The sequence below is a fragment of the Lissotriton vulgaris genome, chromosome 4_1, assembly GCF_964263255.1.
Source record: "Lissotriton vulgaris chromosome 4_1, aLisVul1.2, whole genome shotgun sequence".
Classification (NCBI taxonomy): domain Eukaryota; kingdom Metazoa; phylum Chordata; class Amphibia; order Caudata; family Salamandridae; genus Lissotriton; species Lissotriton vulgaris.
Window position 1 is genome coordinate 1,050,382,378 of NC_141691.1, and position 26,366 is coordinate 1,050,408,743.

Consider the following 26,366-nt stretch of genomic DNA (forward strand, 5'->3'; position numbering starts at 1 on the left):
AATACGGGCCAATATCATCACATCTGCTTTTGTGTGAACAGCACCATAGTTGGTGCAACCTATCAGCCATTGCTCCAAATGAAGTTTTTCCAGATCCTGTCTCATACCCGAGGACATTTCACAAGATGAGGTTGATACAGGCGACTTATGCTTTAGAAAAGTTTTTTCAGGTGACCATTTTGCAAGCAAAAACATTTCTGCGTTGTCCTTTGTGTTAGGAAAGACACATTAAGAGGGCTGAAGTGGCAAATTTAGGACACTTTATGATCCATCTGGAGAGACTAACAAAAAACAGTAACCTACAATTCCTCAATGAGTAACGGCCACTTTGAGCCACAGAATACTGGCCTAAGCAAATTAGCTGAATATATATGTTGGGATGGAAAAGTCCTCTGCATGGTTAAAGACATGTACCCCTGCCCTGAGTGCCCACCTGTACTGTTGTCTTGATCCCTAATGCTGATTTTTTTTTGTTATAGGCGAACACTGATCAACGTGTACGCCATGGCCTAGGCCTGTCTCGCGGATTGGGGTGTTGGAATGAGGGGGCGGCCGCAGCGCTACTTTAACACTGGTGGAAAGCGATCATTTTCACCAAGAGTTAATCAGCAAAATATAGCATTCCCTATAGTGATCAGTAGTAATGAACAAGACCTTTTTACCTTGTGTCACTTGAGTGAGGCCTACAGGCTTATTCATCTTTTTAAAGTTCCGCTGCAGTGTGCTTATCTCACCCATGGCCTATATCAGGTAGATGTGTTGAGTTGTGTAGCACCGGAGTAGTGATTCTGTGCTGGATGTGTGTGTGCCTGGGAAGGGTGCAGCAAAGGGATAAAGCAGCACTGTGTAGTACATGTGGGATTAGTGCAAGTGCTGAGTGTATCAATGCCTGTGGGCAATACATGACATAAAAGCTGTAGTGCAGTGCGCGTGCAGTGAAAGCACGTACTGGGTGAATGTATGCTCGCGTGAAGTGCAATACATGAAGTGTGAAGTGTTGTACAGCGTGCACATGGTGAGTGCATGTGCTGGCACAGGGTGTGTTTGCAAACAGCACACCCTGGTATAGTATAGAAGAGCTTCAGTGCTGAACAGTGCACACAGTTTGAATGTGTGTACTGAATGTATGTGTAGTTGTAACAGTACAATGCATTTAGAAACCAGTGCTGGTTGGACACTAAGTGTTAATATACACTCTGTAAGTGTGCTTGCATCGGTACATTTTTGGCAGATCGGGTTCTATTTAGGGAAGCCCGGGCCTGCCTGGTGAAGACCTGAGGGGTTGAGGAATCACACAGCTAGATTTGTGTATTGCTGCATTCCTGTGAACAGGGTGGGTCACACTAAGGGAAGGGACCCTCACTTTATACTTCAAAATCGTTGCTTTTTGATTCAGTGATAGATCACAAGGAAGGGGCCTGGGCCCAACTGAAGAGACAATGGGGCTGATAAGAGAATCATAAAGAGTAGGGCTGGGGGGCATGAAATTAACCTTTTAATGCTTACATGACTGTGGCTGACACCTAGGTATGAACGATGGCCACTCCCACTAATTGTGTAGTGGATCAATCAGCATCTGATTCTTGCCTGCTATGACAGACATCCTTCCATGAGGAAAGAAAAAGAGAAGTAGACACTTCAAAAGAATCCATACATAAAACTTCAAAGATTCAGACCCTAAACCACATTTTGGTATCTGGAAATGGACTATAAGAAGGGGAAGTTGAGACCCCAAACGTTGTAATTTGCCAAGCAGCCAGAGACGCTGCGTGAGAATGGTAATTTCTGAAAAATTACTGCTTGTGACCAGGGATGGGGGTGGGGGGGTGGGGTAGTGGTGGCAAGGTCTGCTAGTGTCTCTGCTGGGTGAAGGGAGATCTCCCAGGGGAAGCCATGATCACCTTCCCCTAGAGCCTGGAGCCAAAACACCTGCCTGTTTGCCAAGACCATGTGAGGAAGAGGAGAGCATTGGAGAAAGTGAGGTCCAGTTTATAGCCCTACCGAGAGGACACCCTGAGGAAGGTGTGAGGAGAGCTGCTGTGAACCAATCGGGTCATTGCCTGTGTGCAGGATTGGTCTGGTGATCCTGTATTCCAGGAGAGGTCTGCCCTGATCTAAGCTGTGTGAAGAACACCAGACCTGCACTGCAGTGACTCCGTATAAGAGGGGGGGGGGGGGGCGCTGTTTAGCTTATTTGGGACAGGAGTGTGAGACTTGTGGCCGCTGAGATCGACCACCCCATATGCCAGAAGGGCCACCGTAGTTAGGGTGATCGCACCAGAAGAGTCTGCGTACCGGTTGTGGATAATGTGGCAAGCTCGTATGGCAGGAGTGAATGCCGGTATCACTCTGGCCAAGTGTTTGGGTTGTGCACGGACAAGAGGATTACTGCTGTGACTGCCAGGTCAAAGCTGCAAACTGCACCTGACTAATTACCTGAAGATAGCAGGCACTCCGCCAAAGACATCACACCCTCGCTGGAGCTCCAGTCAGGAGCTGGAGAATCCCCTACCACCCCCCTCCACACCATTAGGGGAAGAGTGACTACACTCCTGTTTAGGTGAGTGAAAGCAGCTCCAATCACTGGACGAGCCTGCAGTAGTGCTTGAAGGAGAGAGCCTGTGCCTGCCTGGTGCAGCAGCATAAACTGCACACGACCCGTATTAGTCAAATAGGATCTGAACTCAGGAATTCCCATGGAGGGGGTACCTGCTACACTGCTTAACACTTCCATAACTTCGGAGTGATTAAGACTAGGCCTGTGGGGCCTAGGGGAACTTGCTGCTAAGGGTGTTGCTGCACCATAGACAATTTTGATTATTAATTAAAGAGTCAAAGAGGAACTCTTGAATACAGTCTACTAGTATGTATTCCCTGGATGTGGCCACCAGTGAATGGGGGACTAACCCTGGACATGTTACAAGGATGCGGGTGGGGCAGGGATTCACCTGACAAGTACTATTGCCCCAACCTCAAGCTGGGTGTATTATTGAATATGAATATTGTTATTACTTTGCATGTGTAGAGTTAAAATACAATACTTCCTTTTCTTATAAAAGTGTTGGAATGAACATAGGGCTATGAGTGTTGTTCATTCACTGGTATCTACACTTCCACTCCTTTCCCCACCCCACTGAGGAAGCCTTTGACTGCTCATCTACAGCTACCACTGAGAGTCAAGTGCAGAAGCGGTTTTTGGCCCAGTTGCTCAGGATCCATAGCAGGACAGGCCCTGTGGCAGCAGGAGTAAAAAGCCACAACCACCACAGTTGGGCCCAGACGTCCCTGCATTCTCATTGGCACTCTCTCAAGGGCTGAGTGGTCGCTCCCAGTGTCCCTTGCAGACATTTGGTATCGTAGCGCTGCATTGCTTTGAAAATTGCCATATCATTTTGCCTGCTGTCTGCTTGATCGCCGCTTTGCTTCATTCGCGCTTTGTTTATTTCATACTGCTGTTTTAGACTTTGTTAGCGCGTTTGCCTCTAGCGCTCCGCTGTGCTCCCCCCTCTGCCTCCATTTTGTTTGTTGTTGTCGTCCTCGTGTGCCCGCCCCGCCTCCCAGCTGAGCCGCCCTCGCCCCTCCCCCTCCACTATCCATATATGACAGTTGTTCCCGCGTGCAGCGTTCACGCGCAGCGACCGCGCCCAATCCGCGCCGAAGGTGCGCCAAAGGTAAGCCCGTCTACGCCCGTCCGCGCCTGGACCGCGCCCAGCGCCATACCCCCTGGCCCTCGCTTTGCCCAGCCCTCCTGCATTACCTACGATGCCACCACCCTCCTAGCCCTCAACCCCGACCGCTCCACCAACTGCGTCCAAGCCGCTCCTGGACACACCCATGGACCTTTCTCATGCTACTCCTGCAAATTCATCTGTACCGTCACCAACTCCGCTACGCTCACACCTCAGATTCCCGACCCTAACCGCCTACAATGCATCCTTCTCAACACCCGATCAGTCCACAGGCACGCCATTGACCTATGGAATCTACTAGACACCATCTCTCCAGACGTCGCCTTCCTAACAGAAACATGGATGAACGCTTCCTCCGCCCCAGACATCACCATTGCCATCCCTGAAGACTATAAGATCACACGCAAGGACCGTACCGGCCACACAGGAGGAGGAATCGCTATCGTCCATAAAAAATCCATCCACATCTCAACCAGCTCTGACGTCAATCTCGCCAACTCTGAACACCTTCACTTCCAGATCCACATCGACCCCAAGACCACACTCAGAGGCACCCTCCTATACAGACCACCAGGACCCCGCGCACAATTCAGTGAAGACATCACGGACTTCATCACTCCACACGCCCTCCCCTCCAAAGATTACATCCTTCTGGGAGACCTCAACTTTCACCTTGAAAAGAACAACGACCGCAACACCACCACCCTCTTGGACAACCTCGCCAACCTCGGACTTAAACAACTGGTCACTTCCCCCACCCACATCGCAGGTCATACTCTCGACCCTATCTTCACCTCCAGCAATCACGTCTCCTTCAACCACACTACGGCTCTCCTCTGGACTGACCACAGCTGCGTTCACTTTTCCTACAACAAGCCTAAACCCATCAACCACCCCCAACCAACTCTGCAAAGAAACTGGAACAAAATCACCATCGACCAGATCTCCTCATCGCTCCTTCTAAACACCCCAGCCCACTCTTCAAACCCAGACCAAGCCGCCACCAACTTCACCCTATGGCTATCCAACAGCGCCGACATCCTAGCACCACTGAAAAAACGTCAAAGCAAACCTGGCAGCAAGAAGGCCTCATGGTTCAACGATGACCTTAAGAAGTCCAAGAAACTCTGCCGCTCCCTTGAAAAGGCCTGGAAAAAAGACCCAACCACTAGCACCAAGGATGCCTTCAAAAACGCCACCCGCATACACCACCAAGTAATCCGAAAGGCCAAGAAAACAGCATTCAAGGATCGACTAGATAACAACGCCCACAACAGCAAGGAACTTTTCAACATCGTCAAGGAATTTACCAATCCCTCGGCCAACTCCAACGACATCACCCCCTCTCAAGCCCTCTGCGACTCCCTAGCTTCATTCTTCCACAACAAAATTTCAGACATCAACAACAGCTTCGACAACCAACCCGGAGACCAACCCACCCAACCATATGCTGAACATTCACCCCCCTTGAACACCCTTAACGACTGGAACCCAATCTCCACTGAGGACACCATCCGCCTGATGAACTCCATCCACTCAGGATCCCCACAGACCCATGTCCTCACCACATCTTCAACAAAGCAGACTCCGTCATAGCACCGCACCTCCGAGACGTCATCAACTGCTCCTTCAACTCCGCCACCTTCCCGGAAAGCTGGAAACACGCTGAACTCAGCGCCCTTCTGAAAAAACCCACAGCGGACCCCACCGAACTCAAAAATTACCACCCCATCTCGCTCCTTCCATTCCCGGCCAAAGTCATCGAGAAAGCTGTCAACAACCAGCTCGCCGCTTTCCTCGAAGCCAACAAATCCCTCGACTCCTCACAGTCTGGCTTCCGAGCAAAACACAGCACTGAGACCGCCCTCATCGCAGCAACAGACGACATTCGAACTCTACTGGACAATGGAGACACAGTGCCCTCATCCTCCTCGACCTCTCCGCAGCCTTCGACACAGTCTGCCACAGCACCCTTTTACAACGCCTCAGAAACATCGGAATACAAGGAAAAGCACTTGAATGGATCACCTCGTTCCTCACCGGAAGAACCCAGAGAGTCCGCCTTCCACCATTCAAGTCCGAGGCCACTGAAGTCATCTGTGGCGTACCACAAGGATCCTCACTCAGCCCCACCCTCTTCAACGTATACATGAGCCCCCTCGCTGCCATCGCCCGCCAACACAACCTCAACATCATCTCCTACGCGGATGACACTCAACTGATCCTTTCACTCACCAATGACCCTAGCACCGCCAAAACTAACCTACACGAAGGAATGAAAGAAGTTGCCGAATGGATGAAACACAGCCGTCTGAAACTGAACTCAGATAAAACAGAAGTCCTCATCTTAGGTACATCCCCCTCTGCATGGGATGACTCTTGGTGGCCGGAAGCCCTTGGAAAAGCACCCATCCCGACAGACCACGCACGGAACCTAGGCATTATCCTGGATTCTTCACTTTCAATGAACAGACAAGTCAGCGCCGTCTCCTCATCCTGCTTCAACATTCTTCGCATGCTCAAAAAAACATTTCGCTGGATCCCCACCGAAACCAGGAAAACAGTCACCCACGCTCTGGTCACGAGCCGACTGGACTACGGAAACACCCTCTATGCAGGTACTACCGCTAAACTCCAGAAAAAACTCCAACGAATCCAAAACGCCTCAGCCAGGATCATATTAGACATCCCGCGTAACGAACACATCTCTGGTCACCTGAAAAACCTCCACTGGCTACCCGTCAATAAGAGGATCACTTTCCGACTATTAACCCACGCACACAAAGCACTCTACGAAATCGGACCAGAATGCCTCAACTCACGACTGTCCTTCTACACCCCCTCCCGCCAACTACGATCTTCCAGCCAAGCCCTCGCCACTGTACCTCGCATCAACAAGACCACCATGGGAGGTAGATCCTTCTCATACCTGGCAGCTAAAACATGGAACTCACTTCCCACTTACCTTCGCCTTACCCAGAACCACCTAGCATTCAGAAAGCAACTTAAAACGTGGATATTTGACAAGTAATCCTCCTCCCCTCCCTAAGCGCCTTGAGACCCTCTGGGTATGTAGTGCGCTATATAAATTTTATGACTTGACTTGACTTGAAAGGGGTTCTGACAATAGTGAAGCAGTTGCTGATCATGAATCATCATGCAAGAGTGTCCCCCCACTCTTGGCAGTACCTTCTTGCTTAAGTGAGATCTAATACATCTTCAGAATCATGCTGTACCAGCAGCACCCACACATTGGGAATTCTAATATCAACATCATAATAATCATAATACCCACCGGTCAAATTATGAATGCTAAAAGTAGATCTTGCTTTTTGGGTAGGGTGAAAGCTGAATGAAATCCATATATTTTTTTAATCAGTGAGCAAAACTATGGCGCTTTATTAACTTGACTATACAAACAGGCCGAAAATGATGTGGGCTGAAAAATGTGATATGGTTAGGAAAATTGATGCTAGCCACAGCTTAGTCAACAAGAGTTAAGAGCTGACATGTATACTATATTCATACTCAACATTACCAACCATTGGTGGAAGGTAAAGAGTTTATTTTATGAACACTGATAATTTGGATTATTGTTCATTGCTTTGGTCCTGATTCACAAAGGTTAACTTACACTTTTGTTTAAGTTAACTACTGTTTGGTATTCATAAACTACATGCAGAATTTTATGACTGCACTCCCTGTGCTTTGGAGTTCTCCACACATAGACCCTCTGCAATCTGGGTGGGGAACTCAGCATATACAAGCATAGTGAATGTAAACAGGTAAAACTTTGCACTTAGTTTGTGAATACTAAAAAATGTGACATTTGGCGTCATCATTTCAGACAGGGAGCAGGACAGTCTGTCGGGGACCCCTTTGAACTCAGGGCTTTGAGTTGCCGACTGAAATCCAGTGAGAACAGAACAGTTATTGATAGCAATCCATTCAAACATATACAACATTCATTTTGCGAGAGCACGGTAGGGTTACCAATTGCTCTTTTGGGGTTTTGACAACGATACTCTGTCACTTAAGGTATTCTTACAATGTAAACACATTTGCACAATGCATCTGTTTGGGGGGGGGGGGGTGACTGACTTTGACAAAGTTTCTTTTCTGATTCTCTCATTTTGTTTTTTATTTTTACATTCAAAAAGGCTTCAATGTTCTCTCCTTTCACGGAGGCAGCCACAAAGCTTCGATTTTATCAACACAAGGGATAAATTAAACTTTAATTAAATAACATTACATTTATATACAGCAGTGGTTTCTCTCGGTCGCTTTACTCAAAGTACACACACATCGACTAATAAATAAATAACACTAATAAAACAAATCATACTTAGGTGTCATGCAAATTATCTTACAAACAGTTAGAACTCCTTTTTTGGGTCTGCTTCAAGGCTTTGTTGACAACGGTCACCGTGTCGTTTCTAAACTTCATCTTTGCGTTTGTCTGGCAGGAACTCAGTCCTTTTTTCACGTTCACTCAATCAGTAGTTGATAAAAGCACACAATGATCTTGAACTGTGGTTGTAGTTTTCTTGCAGATTTGCCTTTCGGCCTCTGCTCTTCAATATCTCTGGCAAATGAATGTTAATATTTATCTGCAATCTGATGAGCTTTGATTGGGAGGTAAAGAGTGAAACGGCCTCGTGACGATTTGAACAACTCCGCTAACCATGACTTTACGGTAATAACCGGCAATACTATTGATGAAGCGCACCTGAATTTACAGTATTCGCACAGCCTCACTGTACATTGGCAGGAAAATACGAGAATACCATGCGCTGAATGCAGTGGTATAACACAGATGATAGGGGCCCCTAAGACTCCCGTATTTTAAAGACATTCAGAGGCTTTAGGCTGAATGGGCCCCCTTGCGCCACAGGGCCCTGTTTTACTCCCCTGGCCCAGTGGGAATCCTGTGGTACACCGCATACTGAGCAGCAGTTTTGCTTCTATCTAACAGCACAAGTTTATCTTTGCACAACAGCACACCAAACAATCAGCAGGAATAACGGTCATTTTTTAACCGCTACTTGGTTAATTGTAGTTGAAAACCATTTCACGGTCGAGCCTAATCACATTCATTTCTTCCACGATTTTTTTAATCCCAATTCAGTCCAAGCCGCGCCTGCCATTTCCTGCGCTTGCAGGCCAGCCTTTCGGTTTTGTCGGAGTCGGCCGGGAAAAGCATGAGGAGCCAAGCTCAACAGCACAGCAAACATGTACCTGACAATGCTATGCTAGGCCTGCCTATTAAATATTGACTGCCTCATTTACATGTCAATGAGCCGAGCAGCAGGTGGATGGAATTTCCACTGCTGCCGTCTCAAAGCTGCCGTCATGGAAAGAAGCGGAGGACAATACTGCCAGGACGGACACATGACGCAGTCTCAACCTCTTGCAAGAAGGTGACCCCAAGACTATCATTCATTAGTCTGGAAACTTCATCTGGAGAAAACGCCGGTTTTCCTCTCACTCTTAAATTCTCTGTAAACACATCTGTCCATAAATAAGTTAAAGTCTTCTTGACATTCATGATTTCAAACAGAAACGGTAGTAGAAGAGAATGTAGGTGGGGAGAGAGGGGCCTTGGGAGTGATGAGACACAGCACAGAGTACAAGATGGCGGAGTACTTTTGTTTGAGTGTGTGAGTGTACGTGCGTGAGTGTCTGCTTGTGGAGTCTGAAAAGCGTCTGTTTTTTTTGTTGTTCCCTCGACGCCGGCATCAGCCATCAGAGACGGGAGGGGTGACCCAGCCATATTTCTCGTGGGTCTTCACCAGGCTTTTAAACGTGGCCTCTGCTTCCTTGCGGCTGAATGACTTTTTCGACTTGGCAGCTTTCCGACAGATACGACCCTGCAATAAACAGAACAAAAAAACACAATATCAGTCACTGAATTCAGCAAAATGGTTGGATTTTATGTAACACAGATTTACAAAACATCAGTGGGTACAGCGGAGTATCAAGCTTGCAACAACGGATGCTTTTTGCACAAATACGCAAACATGCAGCACGGCTGGCCTTCAGTTTTGTGGATATTTATTTTTTGCCACTGCTATGGCACCATTTCAAAGAAAAGTTAGTAGAATTGTATAGTTCACGAAGCAAGCGGGGTCAGTTTTCAAAAGAGGGGTTGAGAAGCCCCTAATAAATATATATATTTTTAATGGGATCCACTGGTACATTTTAAAGCATATTTCCCAAAATATATTGGCTTTAGAGTTTTAGGGTCTTATTTACAAAGCATTAATTCAGCACAGTGCCGCAAGCCATTTGGCTCTGCTGTGCTAAATCCGAAGAAACTAAAGCTACGACGACATGACGGAGCTCTCCACTGCCCTGGCACACGTTTAGCTGCCATGCGCCAACGCAGGCACCCTTGCACGCATTTCCAGGTTTACAATTTCTTGTAAATCTGGAAACGTGTCAGGTTCCATGGGTTTTGCGTGGGAACACCCACAGCAACACCCATGGAATGGCCCTTTCACACAAAGTGCTGCATGTGAAGGGGCCATATTTACGAGGACAGGAAAAACCACGTAGGGTTGGTTTTGTGTCCTTGTAAATATGGAGCAGCAAAACGCTCCGCCGATGCATCACAAAAAGTGACGCACTGGCATTGCAAGGGAGTTTAAATAAGACCCTCAGGGCTAGATGTAGGTAGGAAAGATTTACCGATTTTAAATTACAGAATTTTACAGATTCGGTAATTTAAAATCGGTAAATCTATGGGTCCGACATGTAGGTATTCCAGATGTGCTGGAATACCGAATCGGATGAATTCGGTATTTACCGATTCGGTAAATACCGAATCGGTAATGCCCATTCATTCCTATGGGCTTTGAAGCATGACAGAGATTTAGGTAATACCCACGCAGGCATGGTGGCCACAGCAGGCCTCCACTGTAAATCTTAAATGAATCTGCCCTCACATTTTAAAGAAGTTTGAATTCTTAATGTTAACGTTATCCTTAAACTGGTTTTAGACTTTGATGTTGCACCTTCATAGTTCCGTTTTCGACAATTGAAGGAATTTATAGTTCAAGGAATAGAAGACAGACTCAAGAGTTCATGAGGCAACTTCATTACAAAACACAGCTAAAACTGTTTTCAAACGGTGGTTACATACGCAACAACACATTTTGAAAACCTGTGGGCAATTTAAACGCTGTATGCGAGAAGTGCTTCGTAGACTTTTGGGAGCCGAGGTGCTCCTTCCATGAAAGCTGCACATTTGATTCTGTACGAAGCCAACCAACCTCAGTTAATCTCGTTAAACACTACTGATTAACATGTGCATGGATAGACCGCTGCAGGTCAGGGGTCAATGAGATGCTAATATGCTTAAGAATATATCCAGCAGGGTGAAAGGAATAGCAAAGGGGCTTACAGAATACATAAATCATTAAATGATTTACATAAAGTGATTTTCCAAAGTATATTTCAGAAATTGCTAAACGTGAAAAGTATAAACAATGCAACTGAAGCACGCGGATGGAGATTATTCAACACCGTGCTAGTGAATGTAACTGTATGTATGTTACACGTACAAATCATGTTTCAAAAATATGGAGTCAACAACAAAGAGTAATTGAAATAAAGAGTTACTAAAATAAAGTTGCCTTAAATACTTAATATCGCCCAGATTACAAATAAATCAATTTACATGTTTAATTCTGTTTTTAGAAGCAGTGGGTCGCTCAAAGTTGCTCATGGGGCAGAAGGGGTGATTCTTGTCAAATTATCACGATAGGCATTGACAATGCACTAAGTAACATTTGTTGGAGGACCATTATAAAGACGCAGTGACTCTACACCATCATTTTCCTGCTGTTCCATTACCCAAATGGATTCGTTACAGTTTCCCCTGTTACCAAACTAACATAATTAACCTTCTATTACCTTCTAAATCAGAAGTATTATGAACCATATGGGTCTTATTGAGTAGATGCATTCTACTGATATTCCCTGAACATGTATAAGCAATTTGACTGCTATCCATTTGTATTGATTTTGGCTTCATTGTTAATGTTTTAGGTCGACCCTATTAGGCAGCTCAAGCTGCTTGGTTGCAAACACCTACTGTGAGCTTAGAGTGGTCTTACAAACTGCCCATTGCTTACCACTGGTTGGCTCTGTCACTCTTATTTGCTTGCATATTCAATGTGTTGCCTTCTCTTGCGTGTTCTCCCGGTTCTCGAGCACGCCCTCTTTACAATCTTTGTGATTGGCTGACCTGCATCCTTCTGCTGCTAATATTTAAGGAACTACGTTTTTTCTTTTTCATTCATCACTCAATAAGAGTGCATGTGTGTGCTCGCTCTATCCCTCTCATACTGCTTCAACCTCAAATACGCCCCTTCATGCTGTATTGCTCCCACCCTCCAAGCTTTTCTATAAAATGATAACAGGGATATTTTTGTTGGGCTAGGGCTTACAAGCAGACTTTGAGGGTTCTTTTTGTTTTATCTCATGCATTCCACATATTGCATTAACCCGTTCGATGCTGATGACGGAACCGCTCCGTCATCAGCTGCGGTTGGGCAGTGCTGATGAAGGAACGGTTCCGACATGGCCCGGCCGCCGCGCCTGCGCCGCACTGATTTCTCGCCTGAGCGGCGCGTTCTATTGAGCGGGGCGGGCCATGACGGAACCGCTCCGTCACGAGCACAGCCCAACCGCGGCTGGTGACGGAGCAGTTCTGTCACCAGCATGCGGCCGCCCCGCCCTGTTAGCGCTGCGGCGGAATAGCTGCTGCAGCGAACGAGTTAAAACCAAGCTTTAGCAAACAAAAAACTATCATGGAGTATGGTGGAGGTCCATCTGCTGCACTCACTTAGCAGGGCGTATGAGGCAGAGGGTGTACTTAGCATAACACTTCTCTTAGAGGCCCATAAATCTGCGCCATGGGCTAGTGTAGAGGTGCAAATGGTTAAATACTAAAAAAGTAAATTAAGGTTTGGGAAGTGTTCCTGTTTTTATTCTGACATTTCCTTATTCTTTTTTTAATCCTGTCCGGAATTTACTAAATAAAAAAAGTTTTAAAATGAAACCATGCCATTTATAAAAAAAGGAAAATATGTGAGGGGTTTCCTTTTCCAAGTAATCAAAAGAAGAGTGACCATACAGGTAAGGTGTATGAAGGAGGTGGGTGTCGCACGTGAAGTCTGAGGCCAGTTGTTAGTGATCCGATGGTAGGACCAAATTTCAAGAAAAAATGCACTGTTTTTTCAGGAAACCCTCACTCACCCTAGTGGTGACATGCTTCATCATCGGGTCCACCGGGAGAGATCGAGTATCCGAAAGGAGTTTTGAAAAAAAGCCAAACCAGAGCACGAAACCAACCTCGAGAGGGATTACTAGAGGACAATGTAAGGACAACCACGGAAACGCCACTCACGTGTGTAACCACCTACAGCACCCTCTCTGACTCAGTAAAGAAATCCATCAATAAAAATTGGAGAACTATCAGCAGCAATTTCAGCAACTGGGAAAAACTGCTTTTTTCTTTTAAAAAAGGCAGGAGCATTAAAGATGCTTTGGTGCATACAAGACCATTAGCAGCCCCCAGTGCAAACACAGCAACCAGGTCTGTCACTGACGCTTGGCACCTTCCCCCAATTACAGGCCATTTTCCATGCACAGACTGCAGTGTCTGTCATCTGACCACTCATACGAAACAACTTAATTTGGAACCAGGAAAAGTGTGGACACAAAAATCCCACACAAACTGTAATTCAACAAACGTGATTTACTTGATCACGTGTCCCTGCGCGAAACGTTACGTAGGGATGACCACCAGGAAAGTTAAGACACGCATCGGGGAACACCGTAGCAACATTAGATGCAAAAAAATTACCACCAAACTCAGTGAGCATTTCCTGCAAACCAACCACACTCCAAATGACATGACCTGGACAGTGATCGAACAGGTCAACTGTGTTAAAAACAGAGAAAATATTTTATTCGAAAAAGAGCAGCGCTGGGTCTATCGACTCAGCACCCATATAAATGGGCTGAATGACCAAATTCCGTGGACCAGCGTCCTTAAACATTGAAACTATTCCCTCTTGTCTTGAATGCAGATACCATGACCACACAGGTCAAGTGGTTTATTCACACCAGCGCTAATTAGATTCACTATGAATACATCCCCATGCTAACAATTATGGTACCTACCCAATTCAGCTTAACTGACTAGACTAATGCAGTTTAAATTAATCTCCATCGTATACTTGGTAACATTTGCTGGGCATTGCGCATGTCGCATTACATATCCCAGCCACGCTGAAAATCAAGCTTGCGTTCCTCCATAGCTTGTGTTTCAAGCCTCTCTGTCAAGCTTGCCAATCCAGACGCAACCTAGCGATCGCCTTGACAACACCCCGGTGTAAACAAGGCGGACCTCGCCCTCTCCAACTCGAGGCTTGCGTTTCAATGCAAGCCTCGCTTTCGAATCCCCTCGCGAGACTACGCGAGCACCATACTTTCTCCCTCATTGGCTCAACGACTTTGAGCTCCAAGCCTCGCTTCCAACCTAGGCTCCTGATTGGTCCGCCCTCAGCCACCGCCCTTCATACGCCTCGCTCGCCCATCGCAATGGATCCACGAGATCCAGCGAGGGTGAAGCTAGGTGCCGAGCGGGTGCTGAGCGTTGCGGGCGTAAGAGACCTTACTTTGAAGACTTCCTTCTAACCAGATAAGTTGTGAGAATGGAACCCTGCCAGTTCTAAAACCCTCCTCTGTGTGTATTTGTTTCCCTTTCTCCCTCAATTATAGGGTGTGCCATTGTCGCTCCCACCCCCCTCCTGTGTTCTATGGGGCGTGGATCTATTTCTTTACAAGTGAGGACATTTATCCTATACTTTGTATTGAATGTTGTGTGCTTGGGTAATGTTTATACCACGGCCAGCAGTGTCACGGCGCCTCGCACCGGGACGCTGTTTTAACGCATTTTTTTCCTTCGGGGTTCAATCCCTGACACCCCACTATAGGTAGCAAGATAATTCTTGTACTTCCTCACGAACAGACTTATATTTGTCTAGACTGCCCACTCAGCCACTGCTGCTATACCTCACATATGCAACAGTCCGCGCTGAACAGATTCAATCAGCGTTAGTTGAGGCCCCTCCACTTCGGATTTTGGCATGATCTCTACTACGCAACTCAGGCATACCGGCCACGGCCCTTGATATGTATGCTAGCACGTGTCAAGCCACAAAGTCACCCTTTATGGCCACTGTACATATGCACAATCCAATGATTCGATATTTTTGTGTTTATGTTTGTATTTGTCTGTTTGTCATTTTTTCCTACAGACTCCTAGGTTCCTCGCAAAAGAGGTAAAACCCCACTACTTATGAGTTTGTTTTCTCTTTCTTTTTGCACCAATTTTACACATAGTGCTATTTTTAACTTTCACGACCATTGGCAGGGCGGGCCTTAGCGTGCCCCTCCTGTCATTGGCACACTCGCTTACCGGTCCTGATGAAAGCCCAGTAATCACATAAAAACGGGCAGAAACATGTTGACCTTCTTTACAGGGTAAACACCAGTATAAAGTAATTGGCTAGTTTCCCTTCACATATCTAATTTTTAATATGTCAGGTTGACCAGTGAATAAAGTTTTTTTGGCACAACCTCTGACATTTTTAAACTTTATAATTTTTCACACTTCATCTTCACAAAAAACCTGCTCCGCAGTCTCCTGGCGTCGCAGCACACCGGGGAGGTACTCGATCTCTCCTGGTGGACCCGATGATGAAGCATGTCACCACTAGGGTGAGTGAGGGTTTCCTGAAAAAACAGTGCATTTTTTCTTGAAATTTGGTCCTACCATCGGATCACTAACAACTGGCCTCAGACTTCACGTGCGACACCCACCTCCTTCATACACCTTACCTGTATGGTCACTCTTCTTTTGATTACTTGTATATTGCTTGGGGACTAAGAGTGCCCTAAAAACCCTTTCTCTCCTTTTGTTGAGATATATGGGTTTCCTTTTCCTCCAGTATTTTGAAATGCATTTTCTTTTACTTTTTTAAAAACAATGTTTTACAGACAAATATTGCCAAAACTAACAGCTTGGCACTTCCATTATAATCGCAAAACCTATTGGCTTTGATAGTTTTTGTTTTACCTGGATATATAATTGAGTCAAAACGAGCTGCATGCCTCAGAACAGAAGGGTTTATTTACAACATATTTGGATGCCGAATCTTGACATGAGATTATGGACATCACCCGAAAAACTAACAATGAACAAATACCTGGACGATAGGTATTACATTTTGATTATGTTTCAAGCCTAATGAAAAGGGAAAGTGGAGGGCTAAATATTAGCCTGCCGTACTCATATCTTAGTAGACAAAAACTGCCCGGATGAATGTCCAGAAGCTCAAGGTGCACTACTATAGTGTCACTTGATCCAAAGTGTACAGTTAAGTTGGCCACTACTACATCATGACACGCGGGCAAGCATGCCCAAACATTTTGAAAAGTATTTGCTGAAAGCCAAGGCAGAATGGCCTTCAGTCCATGTGCATTCTTGGTAACATTATAATGCATGTGTATATGTCTTAAAGTACTGGCAGCTCTTCGGCTTTTGTAGGGAAGCTTAATTTACTGTTCCAAGAAGCCTGACGACCATTTTCAACGGTAAATTAAATGACATAAAAGCATAAGCAAAGGAGTTCAAAAATTAATTAGGGAGTGGGCAGCCCAGTAGTTGTATGGTAAAAGAAAAAAAATGTGGGAAGGGTGGCTAAGTAATGGCTGGACTGGTGGGGACAAATAGCAATGAAAGAGTGGAGAGGGGTGGCAGAATAACAGCAGGTGTGGGAACAAAAAGAAATGGAAGAGCGGGGAATGGTGGTTGAGAAACAGGGGAAATTGGGTGGGGCAACATGCATAACGGAAAGTGTCAGAAACATAAAACAAAATAAGCACACAAGGGAGAGAGAGAGGGGGAGGAAAACATGCTAACTCCCATGACATACTGATAGAAAAAGGTAAAATCATACCACTCATCCAAGCAAATCACTATAAACCCCAAGCCCCATTTGGAATATTGTAATTAAGTACAATAGGTTCTTAGACAAGACACATACAGCTATCTCAAGGGAGGACCCACAAACAGCATGGAATAGTCCATATCTGCAGTTGCACGGAATTCAGCTAGGTAAAATCCCTTCTTGTGATTGAGGGCAGTGACACTATTACTCACTCAAAGCTTTGCCTTTTGTGAGTCATGGCCACTCGCCACACAACAGTAGTAGCAAATAGTGTATCAATCTCTGTGCATCGAGGCGGAGGGATACACAGTTAGCTATAGCTGTGTATATCCACCACCCCACACACCCACACAGTTGACATGGTTTAGAAACAAAACCAAAAAGCCACTAATAGTTAGGACCATTGTGTAAACTATGGGCCTGATTTAGATTTCGGCGGGCGGGCTAATCCGTCACAGTGGTGACGGATATCCGGTCCACTGAAATCTAAATCCCATAGGATATTATGGGATTTGCTTTTCGGCAGACGGGATGGCCATCACCGTTGTGACGGAGTAACCCATCTCCCGAAATCTAAATCAGGCCCTATATCTCAACCCAACACACTTTCTTGACTTCACACATGATGTCAAAGATGACATCACAAATTACATCCTTGATTTTCTCACTGGTGCTTGTAGGCGAAAACATAAGCCTGCTGAGGAAAACTGAATGAAATCCTCACACTTATGAGTACTAAATGGTGAAGAGACTTACATGTGGTTCGATACACAACATGATCTAGTGTTTGTATGAACACCCGCAGAAGATTGACATTTATAAATTGTTTCCATCAGTTGGTTGCAACGAGACTCCCAAGAACCTTTCTGACAACCACATTTTACCCCCTCAGACTAAGCAATTCTGCAAAACATGGCCCCCAATTCACAAACAATCTGACCATTCTAAGGTTCTGCATGATTGCAACTTTATATGTATTGCCCTGCATAAATGAGCCATGGCGTGATGTACAAATAAAACTGTAAAAAGTACACTGAAGGAAAAAGCCTTTTGGCTATAGTTTCTACCACAAGACTTGAGAATTGTAATTGCATATGGCCAAATGCAAAATTCAAACAAGTATTTTTTCCCCGCACTTACGTAGCATTGATGTTCAATACAATGAAAGGGGGGAGCAAGTTAATTCTTTAAGAGTTAATGTATTAATAATATACATTAGGTTTTTACATTTGTCCAGATAAAATTCCTAATAATTGCAATATTTAACTGGAAATACTTAACTGTCAGAGAACACATGAGCAAAGAAATTAGTTACCTAATGGTAACTCCAGTTCTCCAGTGTTGATATCTTTCAGATAATCCAATCTTCATGTTGTCAATAACCAATGTTAAAATTGAAATCGGCCCAGCAGGAGTGTGTGTTTATAACCACATACATGTCCATTGAAACAAGCCAAAATTCGGCCAGTGCAGTGGAAATGATGAGCAGCCTACCCACTTTAAGGCCATGGTAGCTCAGATTTCTACTGCATGTCTTGTGTGAGGGAGTCTCTTGAAATAGGCTCTACTCTTTGCTACCTAAAATTAATCATTCTGGATTTTTGACATCTACTTGAACTTCCATGGATTAAAGCAAGCATTGAGTAGACCACCCAAGCAGAAGGGATCTAATTGGGTCATTTTTTTCATAAATAAATAGAAGTGACAATACGGGACTATGTTTGTGTTTAGACAAGCCATTAAAGATGACACAAGATTAAAAGAAAACATATAGAGGCCAAGTGAAACTGATCTTGTTCACCCTGAGAATGAGCATTAATGGCGATGGCACATCAGGATTGAGTTAGGCATGCATCATTGGCAAGCCTACTTTCTGAGAGACAATGGCTCCACTAAAAGTACTGAGTGGTCATATTCTAAGAGTTTATACATTCCGGTTTTAAGGAACAATTGGGGCTCATGCAAGAACCTCCTGTATACATCACCAAATGCCATCAGATCAAATTTAAGGGAGAGCAGGTTCAGAGGCTCCTAGGCATATTCGTAAAGTGAAGCAGGCCAGGCAGAAATACTGCCTGGAATTAGGAAATACGGAAGCTGTACTATGGCTCTTCACAGATATGCTTTTCGAGACGTGACTCAAGGGATATATGATGAGTGGAGGACACATATGCCAGTGAGGAAGTATTTATTAGGACTTGGGAAAAAAGCCCTTCATTTTCTGTCAAAACGAAACATTTCCTAATAATGGAGGGTATAGACTACGTCTTTGGTAACAAGAAAGTGTGTTAGGGCAAATGAGGCAGACAGGAAAAGTCGAGTACTGTGGCATTCCTGAGCTGAGGAGGGCTGAAGCTTCCAGCACATATAGGCTTTGAGCCAACAATGTTATCGGTACCAAATGGGGGGATGGGTCCTAATATGATTTATTGGCAAGGTATGGACGCCTAGAGATGGAAAATATGTGATAGAAAGTCATTACTCTTTGCCTTTTCTGTGTTACCACCCCACTTTCAAGATACCTTGATGTGAATTGGAATTTGTTTCATAATATTGGTCATTGTGAATTTTATTTTATAAAATTACACTTACAGTAAAAGTGATGATATACATTGATAATAATAGTAATTATGATTATATTAAGTATACACCCAGTAAAATGTATAACTGTTTGAATACATTTTTTTCCAGAGCTAGCAGTGAATGACCATACAGCATCATAAAGAAGACTGAAACAAGCACATCCTGTCCCTCTGATCCCCAGTATATAATTCATTTAGGGTCAAATGTCCAACATAGAGTTATGCTGACAGCCCGCAGGACTTCTCATCATGGAATTCTTTGTTAGAGGCAGCTGAAGTAAGGAATCACATTCCACTTAGACAATGCAAGAAATGTGGAAAGCAACACAGTTCCCCAAGTTTTTTACCACGAAAAATGGTGGAGCCCGTTTACTATGAAGATGGTTAAGTGTGGCAATTACTTCGGTAGCCCCTGCTGAACCAAAAATAATCAGGAGAGGTAAGTCTACTTCCATATGGTTTAATGACACAGTTAAGTCTGCAAAACAAACTTGTCACAGACAGGAGATAGTTTGGAGAAGAGAACACAATAATACTGAAAGAGAGAAATACAAAGTGTGTATTGTCAAGTATAAGAAACTTATTACAGAATCTAAATCTGCTTTCTTAGTTGAACAAATAAAATCTGCCAGTAATTCTACCAAGACCCTCTTCCAAGTGGTCACAAAGCTCTCTGCCCCAGCTTCTGGTAATGGGATAGAAGGCAGTCAGGCATTTTGTGATGCTCTGGCAGAATATTTTTTAGCAGAAAGTGGAAGTAATCTTCAAATATTCATCTGCAACAGGTCTATAGATCCATCTAGGCAAAAACCTCAGTAAGCCCTCTAAACAAGCCCACTTTTCATGAGTTTGTCGCATTAACAGAGGAATACGTGTCCAAAGAGATTTCTAAAGCTAAGTCTGGATTCCCGTCAGTTCCATGCCCTCCTAAAATGTTCATCTTATTCCAGAAGCTGTAGCTCCATACATGACTAACCTTTTGCATTCAATGTTTAATTCAGAGTTCTATTGTAATCAGCGGAATATAGCCCCTGTGCTGCCACATCACAGTTTTTTGGTATTGTAGTGTAGTTCCTATTTTCCCTATAGGCCCTGCGCTTTGGAATAACATAAACAGCAGTTTAGATGTAGGACTGAGGTCTTCTAGGTCTCTACAGACTATGTTAGACTTAATTTAGGTTTGCGCCAGCTAGCTCAGAGGTCACTGGAAACTTTCTTGACTGAATAGGAAGTGATCAGCTTCCCTGGCTCAGACAAGAAGGGATTCAGTTTCCGACAACCGCATAAACATGACAACTTTGCTCCCTCAGAATAAGAGTCAATTTCTAGAGTCGTGTGAAACAATAGACAGCTATTTCACTCAGTCAGTTGTGCATATTTAATTTCACCAGGGTGCAGAGAATAGAGAGACGGGCGTTTTCAATAAAAGGTATTATTTATTGAGCAGTCTTCCTTCTCATGCAAGAGAAATGAATTGCCACAATTGCAATACTTATTGTGAAGTAAAGTACGTACAGTAAAAGGAGTATTATGAAATAATACTGTAAAAGCATTGATATGGTTTCTTAGCCATAAGACACTTTAAAATGGATAAAACATATATACATAGGCTAACGTGCTCAACTGGTGCTTCTAAAATACGCCTACCCCGGTGTACCTGACCTAAGCCTAATACGTGGGAAGGAGTAAGTAAGTAGCAGTTTAAGTTAAGTAGGTTTGTTACCAAGGATCTGTTCAAGAATTCTCTCTAAGGGTTTAGTCAGCACTGTACCTTTGGAATAGAATGTAGGAGGTCTGGTATCTCCCTCTCAGGACCCGATATCCCAGTCACCCGCAAGGGTAGGCTGGAAACGCCGGAGCTGGATTTTCTCGGCAGGAGAAAAGACAGCGGCTTTCTCAACGCGTCAAAGAGGAGGGGCAGCGTCCGTGGGCTTCTCGCTTCTGCTGGGCTCTCGGAAAGTAGATTAGCTGCTCTGCTCCAGAATCACCACTGTGTGTTTGCTTAAGGCAACGTTGGTATATTTATACCTGAAAGGTGCCGAGTTTGACGTAAGGTTTGGACATAAGACGTCAATAAAGATGTCACTAAGAACTGGCCGTTCTTACAGTGCTCGCAGGAGTTCTATTACAAATCAAAACAAAGCAAGCAGGGCTTTCCCAGGTTGCTGGAGGTTTGGTGTGTCGAAAGAACTCTGTGTGCTCTCTAGGAATCCAAGGAAGTAGCTTTTGCCGAGCCTTGGACTGCAAGGGCGATTTACTGAAATATGGATCTGATTATTATGCCATTATAGGGATATTATTGATTATAGCCGTATAGGGGCATAAAGTCACAATATTGAATCAGGTTCCTAGATAAAACACATCAGTATTGATATTTGTTGCCCAGACAGTGGAGGGTGAATTGGGAGAATCCCATATATATTATGTGCAACTTCTAAAGAAACATAACCTGAATAGGCAGGTTCTGGATAATTACCATCCTATCTCCAGGGTTCCGCTCCCAGCAAAGTTATGCGAGAATTCTCAACTATCATCTTTTCTAGAAGAGAATAACCTTCTTGATGACACCAATATGTCTTTCGTAGTAGTTTTAGCACTGAGTCTGCCTTCAGGTGGTGACAGAAGAGATCAGGGCCTCAGTGGATCTGTTAGGCAATGCTGCCCTTATTCTGTTGGACCTATCTGCGGATTTTGACACAGTCAATCATGATCTTTTGATTGACTGTCTCGTGTCTCCAGACCTTGGGGATTCAATCTATTGAGATCTTTCTTGACAAATCACATTCAATAAGTTGACTTTAAGGGTTTCACCTCCAAGCCCTTCAGGCCGCCATGTGGGAAACTACAGGACTCTTCATTGAGCCCCACTCTCTGTTCAATCTAAATGGGACCCCTTTAGCAGTCTTTATCGAGTCATTTGGGTTGGCATTGGTATCATATGCTGACCAGACCCAAATAATTGGGTCAAAACCTAATAAAGGCCCAAATATGAATGAGCTCTTTAGAAGCTGCATGAGTGCAATGGTTGTTAAATGGACCACAACTGTTTAACATTGAATTCCTCAAAGACAGAGGTCATTTTGTTTGTCAATAACCCAATTTTCTGGTCTCCAGATTGGTGGCCAGAAGAACTTGGCATGTTGCCAAAGCCAATGCAGAAGGTAAAAAATCATGGGATTCATAATCGACTAGCAGTTATCATATAAGGAACAAGTAAAAACAAGGATGTCTTGGCTTCTTACTTCTCTCTCCACACCATCAGAAAAATTGTAGATTCTTTGTCCTCAGATATGCTGAAAACTGTTGTTATTGCTCTAGTGCTATCTAGGTTGGAGTACTGTAATATGCTCTATGTAAATCTAGCAAAGAAACATCTAACAAAAAGTGAAAATTGTTCAGAATGTGGCAGCCCATTTTCTAAGACATCCAGATATGGTTCAGCCTCCAACACGGTCAGTAATCTTCACTGGTTGCCAATCACAAAACATATCTTTAGGGCCTTTGCAGAGCTTACAACGCTCTTCAGGATTTGGGCCCAGCTTACCTCAAGAACAGGTTTAGGTGGTATTCCCCAAGTAAAACTCTCCATTCTAGTTTTTCTTGTGAGCTGACAGTTCCCTCTGACAGACTGGCAACCTGGTGAGGCAGGAGCCAAATCCGATGTGCGACTTTAAACTGGAACAGTCTACTCCTTGAACTGAAAATGGGTACTTCTCGTCTCAAATATCAGACAGGTCTAAAGTCTTGGCTTTTTACTGTAGATGTGACCAATTTTCCTTTGAAGCTGGTAGCTTGGTAGTCCTCTCTTGTTTTTAGACAGCGCCACAACGCCGTCGAGCAATCGTTTGCGCTTTAGAAATATTTAAATCAAATCAATAGAGATTTTCAGACTATTAGCCGAAAAGCTGAAGCAAGTGTCAGTGATGATGCTGGAATAAGGGAGTGCACGAGTAAAAGCTTAAACAGAAGAACATCATTAAAGTCAAACTTGTATGCTAAAGAAAGTATATTCTGAGGAAAGATAAAATGCTACAAGGGAACATCAACGCATGAGAAATTAGTCAAGATCACAGAGCTTAGAGTTGACAAAAGGCTGCCAGAGTGTGCAACCATTAATTGTGATTCAAAGATCTTAGCAGTTCATAGTAGGGACATAGTGGCTGCAGAAGCCCATTATCATCCATCTTGTTATAGAAACTATATAAGGTTTAAAGCAAAGGAGGAAGATCATGCATCTAGCATTCAAACCGATGAGCACTACAAAAATATGAGAGATGAGGCATATGATGAACTATTTGAATACATTAGACCTGTGATTATTCCTAACAAAGAGGTAATATGTGTGATGACACTCACTGAAAGGCTTGGAGCCCTCATGACACACAGAGGAATATAGGGAATAGATTAATCAACCAAGAAACATATTAGAAGAAAATTATAATCAGAGTTCGGTGACAACCTCCACATATTCCCAGACCACCAAGGAAACTTACTGTCCCAACCTGATAGTGTCATGCTACAGTACGTTGTAAGAGAAAACCAGTTTGAATTTTTTTTTTATCAGTTTAAAAGGTTAAGGCCACAGACATGAACAAGATCATTGATCAAACATCATCGAACATAAGAACAATGATTAAAACAAACTTGACATCAACACCATGGCCATATCATCCATCAGCTGTTGATAAAGATTAGTTTAGCGAGCCTGAATACATTAAACGGTCCCTATTAGGACTTCTGACTGGAGATCCAGAAAACACAAAGCTGTCCAAAAGGGTCACCTTACTTATACAACCATTCAGTCAGGACATTATATATGAAGTAACAAATAACCAGCAAAACCCCCCAAGCAATTGTTACTCCCACAGGCCGTAAAAATGCTGACAGGCAATGTTGAAATCATTTGTACTTTAAAACAGACTTGGTCATGGGATTTCATTCTCTCAACTGGAAGAAAATTATACCACCTTATGTCTTCAGAAACATGCTGCTACCTTAAATGAGCAAATTGTTCTTCCAGCCAAAGTTCAGCCTCATGTCTTCACTAACTTAGCAAGGGATAACACTCTTACTGCTAAGGGTACGAGTCAACGGTATAGCTGTGCAGCCCAAGATGTTTGGACCACAACCTTTTAAGGAGGGTATGAGGCAGTAAAAATAAGCTCTTATGACACTGATGTGTTTATTATGTGTTTGGGATTCCATGACAGAATCCTGGCTCAATAGTTTTGAAATGGGGTACTAAAATACGCATGAAAGCTCTTGACATTGGGAAAATAGCTTCAACTCTTGGTGAAAATGTTCGTCGAGCTATGATAGGTCTCCATACGTTTACCGAATGTGAAACAGCATGTGCATTTGCAGGAAAAGTAAAAGTAAGTGTATTCAAAATCCTGTCTGCCAACAGACAAACACGGGAAACATTATCGCAGCTCGGAGATGAATGGGATCTCTCTAAAGAACTAATGAACAAATTGCAGCAAATCTTGTGCTTGTTTTAGGCACCAACTTCTTTGGTTCGTCACATGAATGACTTGAGATTTCACCTATTCTGCATAAAGAAAGGTGAGTTAGATAGTCAACTTCCACCTTGCAGGGACTGTGAAGAAACAAGCCGCTATAAAAAAGAGATGTCTTCTGAATGATCTGAAGACACCTAGCCCAATTGGGAGAGGGTGGATGTTGCAAAAACAGGAAGGAGCAGTGGACTGCATGGAGGGGCAGCCAGCACCTCAGGCTGTGTTAGATCTATTAGCTCCCAACTGCATTAGGTACTGAAAACTGTCAACATGTGTCTGCTGTCTAAATGACCTCAAGTGCACTGACATGTGCAGACTTCACATCTGTGAAAATCAAACAGACGCAGAGGATGATGACACCTATTCAGAACAAGATGATGACTAATGTGAATGATAAAATTGTGTTATGTTCACTCATGACATACATTGCTGATGTAATAATTATTAATATTTGCGACTGTAAGTGAAAAGTATGCATATAATCTATCAATATTATGAGGAATACAATTATATTTTATTGTTATTATTTTAAGGACTATATTGTTATTATTACAATTAACAATCATAATTATTTTGAAATAATATTGAATTTAACCAATCTGGTGAATTACATTTATTTTTCCACATATTATGATGAATGTGTATGCTGTTTATCAAAAATATGAAGAAAAAATAATTTCCGGCTATGGTTGCTAGTCCAATAATATCAGACAAAAAGTGATGACTTGCTCTCACATATATTCCACCTCTAGGCATCCATACCCTGCAAAAAAACAAAAAACTGTTAGAACCCATCCCATCCCATCCCATCCGAGTAGTACTGGCCAAAATTTGGGGTCCTGGCTCATGGCTTATTAGCGGAAACTCCTGGATAAAGTTCCATTGTTTGCATCTTGATAAACCCAGCACTTATAAGGACATGTATATTTATGAAGTATATTTATGACTGTAGAGTTGATGAGATTATGAAGAGTCAACCCAAAAGGAAACAAGTTCAGTCAAGGGCATTAAAATGAAAGACAGATCAGACCACAGAACCAGGAACCGAAAACAGCATGGATTAGTGGAGGAATCTTTAGGAGATACCCTAAAGTAACGGTTCCCTTATCAATAACGATGTTTTAATCATGTGAACCAACAACAACATGCAATTCAGAAAGAAAGAAAAAAAAGTCCAAAACCAAGAGTGTGCTTTGAAAATGGCCTATACATTGAATAATCCATGTATTAAGTATTTAAAACACTCATCTGGCTTTTCAGAAAATGAGCTGGTGTTGTAAGCAGACATAATTAAAAATGCTTCAGAACTTAATCAGCCAGTTTAATTACTGGATACAGGTGCTGTGCATGGGCAAGCCTACTTAAGAGGCTGCTATTTCGCTCGTAACTAGAGCCCTGAGGACCTTAATAAGACAACATATACGAATTCCAGCAGAGCTCTAAACAAAGTGGGAATTATTTTGCAAAATGTGTTCTCTTATTCTAGGTACTTAGGTCAAAAGATTTGTTCTGCAGGGCCCGGATATGAAAGCAACCATAGCAACAATT

At 43.7% G+C, this 26,366-nt stretch overlaps 1 protein-coding gene across 1 annotated transcript in view; it reads right to left on the bottom strand.

Annotated features, from left to right (window-relative positions):
• Positions 1-7,800: 7,800 nt before the first annotated feature.
• UBE2QL1 (ubiquitin conjugating enzyme E2 QL1) overlaps positions 7,801-26,366 on the bottom strand; it is a 146,390-nt gene continuing 127,824 nt past the window's right edge. Inside the window, exon 2 of the mRNA XM_086965284.1 lies at positions 7,801-9,559. Coding sequence (XP_086821410.1) covers positions 9,428-9,559 — 132 coding nt within the window. The 3' untranslated portion in view covers positions 7,801-9,427. The remainder of the gene's footprint in view (positions 9,560-26,366) is intronic.